At 40.0% G+C, this 8,931-nt stretch overlaps 1 protein-coding gene across 1 annotated transcript; it reads right to left on the reverse strand.

Annotated features, from left to right (window-relative positions):
• Positions 1 to 2,894: 2,894 nt before the first annotated feature.
• LOC127431980 (protein phosphatase 1 regulatory subunit 3G-like) lies at positions 2,895 to 6,120 on the reverse strand. The gene has a single exon (XM_051682687.1). It carries the CDS (start codon positions 6,007 to 6,009, stop codon positions 5,257 to 5,259), a length of 753 nt encoding a protein of 250 aa, XP_051538647.1. The 5' UTR covers positions 6,010 to 6,120; the 3' UTR covers positions 2,895 to 5,256.
• Positions 6,121 to 8,931: the final 2,811 nt, after the last annotated feature.

Genomic DNA, 8,931 nt, shown 5'->3' on the forward strand with positions numbered 1-8,931 from the left:
AGCTTTAATATCAGTTTTCATACCATTTAGTTATGTTTTTACCATCTTAAATATTTGTATTTAAGTCAGGTGTAATGCAACTGTTCCACGCAGACAGTTATACATTAGATTATCTGTTAAATAATGAAAGGGCCAGATATGCTTCTGGTGATTTCAGAGCTAACTTTGAAACTTCACCTCCTTTACATACAAGGACGTTTGCTCTCAAATATTAAAGCACCCACAATGAATTACAGTACAGTGATGTGGTGGTAACTATCAATCAGGCCTATTTCATTTAACCGAAGTACAATATTTCTTTCTAAACTCCTTTTCTCCTCCATTTAACAAAGTATTGCATCAATGTCAAGCCATTATATACTGGAAAAACTAGGGCTAGTTTTCATACTTTTTACTCCAGTGAATACTTTGGGGGTGGGTTTATTTTTCAATATAGGTAAATATAAAGTAAAAAATGAAAAAATACAATAGCCATTAACACAACCTAAGGCAACCCTTAAGGCAAAAGTATACTACGGTTGTCTGCGATCTGAACGCGCACAGTATGAGTGAAGCAAATTTCGTCATCAACAGTCTGCGCAGACTGTCCGCACACGGCTCAGATTTTCTCGACACTCAGACAGTCCTTATCTATGCGCATCAACTGCGCATGCCCCTGTCGTTGACTGCACTTAAAGAGTATTGGAGTGCGCATGCGTATTGCTTGCGGTTAAAAGAGTATACTTTGAAAGGCAAAAAATCTAACATTTTAAAGAAAACAAAACATCATTGTTGTTTAAGCCAATGAGTATTAAGCTGCACCACCTGGCTTTAAAAACTGCAACTGCATCTCTCTTGCAAGAGTATTTTTGACATACATTGTCATGACATTACAGCAAGTCAGACAGTTTTTTTAACCAGCATGCACCTGCCAGTGATTACTGGTGATTGTTTCTGTGCAGAACTTGCTCATCATAAAGGAGCCTATCACAAAGCAGCCATAGTGCGCATGCATCGAACGTGTTTGTATTCGCTCACAGTCAAAAGAGTATACACTGATGAGCCAAAATATTATGACCACTCAAAGGTGAGGTGAATAAAGTTGATCATCTCCTTATAAGGCCACATGTCAAGGTCTGGATAGATTAGATGGTAAGCGAACAATCAGTTCTCGAAGTCAACATATTGAATGAAGGAGAAATGGGCAGGAGTAAAGACCTGGGTGACTTTGACAAAGGCCAAATTGTTATGGCCAGATGACTGGGTCAGAGCATCTCTGAAACGGTAAGGCTTGTGGGGTGATCCCGGTCAGCAGTGGTGAGTAGTCCAAGGAGGGACAAACCACAAACCGGCAACAGGGTTTTGGGTGCCCAAGGCTCATCGGTGTGTGAGGGCAATGAAGGCTATCCCGTCTGGTCCGAACCGACAGAACGTCTACAGACAGTCACAGAAATGTTTAATTATGGTTAAAGGAAGAATGTGTCACAACACACAGTGCATCGCACCATGCTGTGTATGGGGCTGTGTAGCCGCAGGCCGGTCAAAGTGCCCATGATGTCCCCGGTCCACCGTCGGAAGCACCTACAATGGGCACACGAGTGTCAGAACTGGACCTTGGAACAGTGGAAAAATGTTGCTTGGTCCGATGAGTCCCGTTTTCTTTTACATCACCTGGACGGCCGTCTACATATGTGCCATTTACCTGGGGAAGTGATGGCACCAGGATGCACTGTGGGAAGATGACAAGCCGGTGGAGGGAGTGTGATGCTCTGGGCAATATTCTGCTGGGAAACCCTGGGTCCGGCCATTCATGTGGACGTCAATTTGACACGTGCCACCTACCTTCACATCATTGTAGATCAGGTACACCCCTTAATGGCAATGGTATTTCCTGATGGCAGTGGCCTCTTTTAGCAGGATAATGTGCCCTGCCACACTGCACACATTGTTCGGGAATGGTTTGAGGAACATAAAGAAGAATTCAAGTTGTTGCCCTGGCCTCCAAATTCCCCAGATCTCAATCTGATCGAGCATCTGTGGGATGTGCTGGACCAACAAGTCTGATCCATAGTGGCTTCTCCTGGCAACTTACAGGACTTGAATGATCTGCTGCTAATGTACTGGTGCCAGATACCACAGAACACCTTCAGGGATCTTTTAGAGTCCATGCCTCGGCGGGTAGGCACTGTTTTGGCAGCACGTGGTGGACCAACAGCATATTACGCAGTTGGTCATAATGTTTTGGCTCATCGGTGTACTTCGAAAGGCTGAGCACTCTGCAGTGTGCAAGATGACCCGGAATGCAGAAAAACGAAGTATACCTGAGCCTTTAAGGTTTTGCACGAATGCTTAGCGTGTGCGTATAAGACGCATAACATACATTTATTCATCAACAGTGTTCGAGCACTGAACGTGTACGGCCCGATTTTTCTAACTGCGTAATATGCGCATGCACCTGGAATTATTTGCACTAATTAGTGGGTCCACAAGGTGGCAACACTCACCATTTGGCCATTGCTTTCATGAAGAAGCACTAGAAGATGTAATCGCCGCTAAACAACAGGAAACGAATGTGTAAACAACAGTAGTTGATGTGCACGTCAAGGTCAGGAGATAACTGCATGTGTATAACTCAAGTCTGAAGAAATATAAAGACATTTTTATGGCTCTAAACTCCGAAAGAGAAAACGACCAGTATCTCATAACACTTGTATGTGCACACAGTCCAATGCTGTATAAACTGAAAGGCTGTTAAGCGTTGAAATGTATGCATACTCTAAGCGTTCGTATCAAAACCGAAGTACGTATAAATGTTTTTAAGATATTTAATATATGTAGCACTATTTAAGAAAAATATCTCAAATAGCCATTTCATCCTGATGATAATTATTTAATCACAAGCATCAAAAGCAAAATGAAAAAATAAAATTTCAAGCTTATTTTACTGTGATGTATTGAGTTAAATCTCAACAGGTACATTAAACTGTGTTTTACTGCATGCATATGAATATTTGCATATCAAACATTAGCATGTTACCAAACAAAGAATGTCACCTTTTATCTCAGTTTGCCTGTAGCCAATAACATGCATGAACCAAATCAAACAGTCCTTGGAGGTTAAAACTACGGCAAAGGGACTGTACTTGACTTGTAATGATAGATCGTTAATCATATATCGGCACATACAGGCTTATTATACATTTACTGCAGTCAATGTCTTTGCCGTTATGCTGAGAGAACTGTAAACATTCAGTTTTATTTTTTCCAACCATCCACACTCATTTCTGTAATTCAAAAAATGGTTTACTGTTAAAATATGCATGATATCTCATTGCAGCACATTAATTTAGCAGCAGTGTTGCCCCAATTCATTCAAGGAGCTGTTTTTTAATCATATGTTCCAACTGAACTGAATTACATTTTTATCCTTCATGCAGTGGTAATTGGTGCATTTAAAAACAGTTTTCACTTCACTGAACGCTGCACTGTCTTAACAAATGTTCACCTGTTTTGTGAGTTGTGCATTTTACAAAAAATAGGCTACTACAAGGCACTTCTAAATACACCCACAATTTAAATTTACAGTCCAACACAGATATGCATCAAGAGTTCATTTAATTCATCTGGAAAAGCATATTTCAGTAGCTTCTATTGATGACAACTCTTAGATCTGAAGCTGTCCATGCTGTAAGATAATGCAATGCTGAATTGTTCCCTGTACAGTAAGTGTCCACAGTACAAAGACAGTATTACAGTGTCGAGATTTGTACGATATTGATAGAGGCGGCAAATATCAAATTTTCATGTTTGAGCTTAATCAATGTCATTTGTGAAAGTGTGATCCAACAGAAGTTCCTTTAAGTCCAGCCAAGGGGATGTACTGGTAGTTCTTTCGATGTTTGTGATCCTTTGCACATGTTCGAAATATTCTAAATTTTTTCTGAAATGCACTTAGAATGGAAGGTGGTTGGCATTTTCCATTAAGGTTGGCCTGCTGAACCAACGAACAGATTGAGTTTACAGCTATTATATGCCAGTTAGTCTCTCTTGCCAGCTTTAATTTCCAGGACACATCAACCCCCCTTTTTTATCCATACCCTTGAGACTTAAAGGGATAGTTTACCCAAAACTGAAAATTATGTCATCATTTACTCACCCTCATTCCTTCCATAGAACACAAAAGGAGATGTTTAGCAGAATTTCTACACACACACACACACAAAACACACACACAAAACTAAGATTCACGCATTTTAATTTTATACTAAATTTGCAACAAATTGAATTGAATAATTTTATCAAAATAAAATAAATAAATGAACTAAATATTTTAAGTTTAATTAATATAAATTATTCAATTTGATGGAAATTTGTCATGAAATTTAAATTTGTAAATCTGAAAAATAAGCAAAATTTTTTTTTGAGAGTCAGGTGTTCTTTTCCATTCAATTAAAAGTGAATGGGGACAGAGGCTTCAAAAATGCCAAAACAAATAAAATAAATAAATAATAATAATTTGCACACACACACACACAAAACTATCATAAAAGTAGTCCATAAAACTTGTTCACTATATCCCGTGTCAAAAGAATAGAACAGAATAGAATAGAATATATTTTAGTACGGAACAGACAAACATTTTTATTTGCTGTAAGTTTTTATTTGCTAAAAATATTCCTCTGCGTCATGGCTCTCAAATGTCATTCACGCTTGTTTTTAATAAAAATTTGGTGATTAAAGATGATTTGTGCCACGTTTGACTTCAGTAACATTAAACATCATTGATTTTGCATGTCTCGAGACATTTATTCTGAACATTCTTTGAATGCAATGCAAGTTCTGAGAGCTACAGTGGTGGGGAAGATTTTCAGCAAATAACAATTTACATTTCAGTCTGTTTCTCAAAGGTTTCAGAATGCTTGTTATTAAGTATGTGAGACAGATGGACCAGTTTTATAATACTTTTGTGCCATTTATGCTCTTTTTGTCACTTTTATTGTGTGGAAAAGAGCAGCGGAGAGGTTTTGTTAAACATACTTTTTTGTTTCACCAAAGAAAGACAGACATATGTGTTTGGAACGACATGAGGATGAGTAAATGATGACAGAATGTTTTATTTTGGGGTGAACTATCCCTTTAAGGCAAAGTCGGATACTTAAGTTTATTATTATTATTATTATTATTATTATTATTATTTTTCTAAGGTCAAAAACGCACTAAAGAATCCTTTTCATCCGAGCAGGGTGCAAGTGCGTAAAAGCGCAAGACCATCTCTCTTCATATCGCGTGAAAAGCTGCAGTCTCACACGATGTCGAGCTGTACTTCAGTGAATAGTTCAGTCCATCATTGTTATCCCAGAATTCGCAGTTATCTTCTTTCATGTACACTGCGAAATGCACAGATGCACTCGGAACCAAGAAGGGAGGCGTGTACATAGTGAAGGAGAAGCGTTCTCGGTTTGTTTTGTTCTCGGTGGGCATCAGAATGGCCTGAGTGTCCACGAACGACAGCCAGTCGTTGAAAGTATACCTGACACCAGCCTCTCTTCTGTTACTCGTACCCATCGCTCTTATGATTCCACGCACATCAAACTGTGTGATCGTGACGCTTTCCAACGCGACGTGACAGCGCGTAAGCCGCATCTCCAAGTCACTGGAGTCTACGGGCATCTTGAAAGCCGGTACCAGGCGCTCCAGTGTCAGTGTGGACTTCAGGTTTACGCACAAGTCATCCATGAAGTCTCGGTCGTGATGAAGCGGGAAACTTTTCAGCCTGGAGAACACTTTGGCAGGAATATGGGGGTCTTCGCTGGTGTTGAAGTGCTTCACGCTGGCCAGATTTAACCCGAGCGCATCCGCAAACTTTACACGTTTTCTGCAGTTCCGAGAGATTTGGTGGTAAAGATTCGCCTGCTCGGGATACGCAGGTAAGGACTTGGCTCTTCTTCTGTCTCTCAGGTAATCGGGTATCTCCTCGGGTTGAAGATCATCATCGGAGTCTATTCCGTTCTCCATTCGCTCCTCATTCATTATGTTCCTCTATCCAAGTTTGAAATCTCCAAGGATCTATCATTCCAGGAGAATAGCTCCTGAGGAACATTTACAATCTAATAACAACTCCAAAGGAAAATATATGTGGTTCAGTAATCAGTTACATAGTGAGGTACGCCCACCCACTGGCAGGTACCGGTTTGCATTGCTGTCTACTATAGATAGAGTAATCTCAGTGAGTCAGTGAGAGATAAATGTCTTTTTTCCATTCAGGTTTGTAAAGGAATGAACAGCATGTGCAGAAAACAGAACTACATAAGGAGACACAGCATGCATTTTAAAATTTTTCCCTCCAGGACATTAGGGTATCTCAGAAATAACTCTCCAAACCAGTACAATGTACATTTTATATACACACACAAAAAAAAAAAAAAGAAGTACATGGGTGAATCTCAAAAACATGTCTGGGTCATATTTCATTGCAAAATAAAATGAAGTCATAATAAATGATATTTTGCTAAGACAATGAAACCTAATTTTAGGACCTAATTATATATATATATATATATATATATATATATATATATATATATATATATATATATATATTATATATACAGTTGTGCTCAAAAGTTTGCATACCCTTGTAGAATTGGTAATATATGTACCATTTTTAAAGAAAACAAGAGTGAGCTGGCAAAACACATTTCTTTTATTTCTTATGGGATTCATATTCAACTGTAGGTTATAACAGAATGGCACAATCATAAAACAAAACATGGCAACAAAGAAATAAATGAAATGACCCCTGTTCAAAAGTCTGCATATCCTTAGTTCTTAATACTGTGTATTGCCCCCTTTAGCATCAATGACAGCGTGCAGTCTTTTGTAATAGTTGTCTATGAGGCCCCAAATTCTTGCAGGTGGTATAGCTGCCCATTCGTCATGGCAAAATGCCTCCAGGTCATGCAAAGTCTTTGGTCGTTTTGCTTGAACCGCACGTTTGAGATCTCCCCAGAGTGGCTCGATGATATTAAGGTCAGGAGACTATGATGGCCACTCCAGAACCTTCACCTTTTTCTGCTGTAACCACTGGAGGGTCAACTTGGCCTTGTGCTTAGGGTCATTATCGTGCTGGAAAGTCCAAGAGCGTCCCATGCGCAGCTTTCGTGCAGAAGAATGCAAATTGTCTGCCAGTATTTTCTGATAACATGCTGCATTCATCTTGCCATCAATTTTCACATGATTCCCCGTGCCTTTAGAGCTCACACACCCCCAAAACATCAGTGAGCCACCACCATGCTTCACAGTGGGGATGGTATTCTTTTCACTATAGGCCTTTTTTGACCCCTCTCCAAACATAGCGTTTATGGTTGTGACCATAAAGCTCTATTTTGTTCTCATCACTCCAAACTACAGTGTGCCAGAAGCTGTGAGGCATGTCAAGGTGTTGTCGGGCATATTGTAACCAGGCTTTTTTGTGGCATTGGCACAGTAAAGGCTTCTTTCTGGCAACTCGACCATGCAGCTCATTTTTGTTCAAGTATCGTCGTATTTTGCTCCTTGAAACAACCACACCGTCTTTTTCCAGAGCAGCCTGTATTTCTCCTGAAGTTACCTGTGGGTTCTTCTTTGTATTCCGAACAATTCTTCTGGCAGTTGTGGCTGAAATCTTTCTTGGTCTACCTGACCTTGGCTTGGTCACAACCATAAGCGCTATGTTTGGAGAGGGGTCAACAAAGTCTATAGTGAAAAGAATACCATCCCCGCTGTGAAGCGTGGTGGTGGCTCACTGATGTTTTGGGGGTGTGTGAGCTCTAAAGGCACAGGGAATCTTGTGAAAATTGATGGCAAGATGAATGCAGCATGTTATCAGAAAATACTTCAGACAATTTGCATTCTTCTGCACAAAAGCTGCGCATGGGACGCTCTTGGACTTTCCAGGAAGACAATGACCCTAAGCACAAGGCCAAGTTGACCCTCCAGTGGTTACAGCAGAAAAAGGTGAAGGTTCTGGAGTGGCCATCACAGTCTCCTGACCTTAATATCATCGAGCCACTCTTGGGAGATCTCAAACGTGCGGTTCTTGCAAGACAACCAAAAACTCTGCATGACCTGGAGGCATTTTGCCAAGACGAATGGGCAGTTATACCACCTGCAAGAATTTGGGGCCTCATAGACAACTATTACAAAAGACTGCACGCTGTCATTGATGCTAAAGGGGGCAATACACAGTATTAAGAACTAAGGATATGCAGACTTTTGAACAGGGGTCATTTCATTTTTTTCTTTGTTGCCATGTTTTGTTTTATGATTGTGCCATTTTGTTATAACCAACAGTTGAATATGAATCCCATAAGAAATAAAGGAAATGTGTTTTGCCTGCTAACTCATGTTTTCTTTAAAAATGGTACATATATTACCAATTCTCCAAGGGTATGCAAACTTTTGAGCACAACTGTATATATATATAAAATAAAATCTATAAAATTAGGTCCTAAAATTATACATATACAGTATATACACTATATTGCCAAAAGTATTCGCTCACCAATCCAAATAATTGAATTCAGGTGTTCCAATCACTTCCATGGCCACAGGTGTATAAAATGAAGCACCTAGGCATGCAGACTGCTTCTACAAACATTTGTGAAAGAATGGGCCGCTCTCAGGAGCTCAGTGAGTTCCAGCGTGGTACTGTGATAGGATGCCACCTGTGCAACAAGTCCAGTCATGAAATTTCCTCGCTACTAAATATTCCACAGTCAACTGTCAGTGGTATTATAACAAAGTGGAAGGGATTGGGAATGACATCAACTCAGCCACGAAGTGGTAGGCCATGTAAAATGACAGAGCGGGGTCAGCGGATGCTGAGGCGCATAGTGCGCAGAGGTCGCCAACTTTCTGCAGAGTCAATCGCTACAGACCTCCAAAGTTCATGTGGCCTTCAGATTAGCTCAA

This window comes from Myxocyprinus asiaticus, chromosome 41 (assembly GCF_019703515.2).
Source record: "Myxocyprinus asiaticus isolate MX2 ecotype Aquarium Trade chromosome 41, UBuf_Myxa_2, whole genome shotgun sequence".
NCBI lineage: Eukaryota > Metazoa > Chordata > Actinopteri > Cypriniformes > Catostomidae > Myxocyprinus > Myxocyprinus asiaticus.

Coding starts and splice junctions, on each gene's coding strand:
- LOC127431980 (XM_051682687.1), bottom strand. CDS start 6,009: ATGAATGAGGAGCGAATGGAGAACGGAATAGACTCCGATGATGATCTT.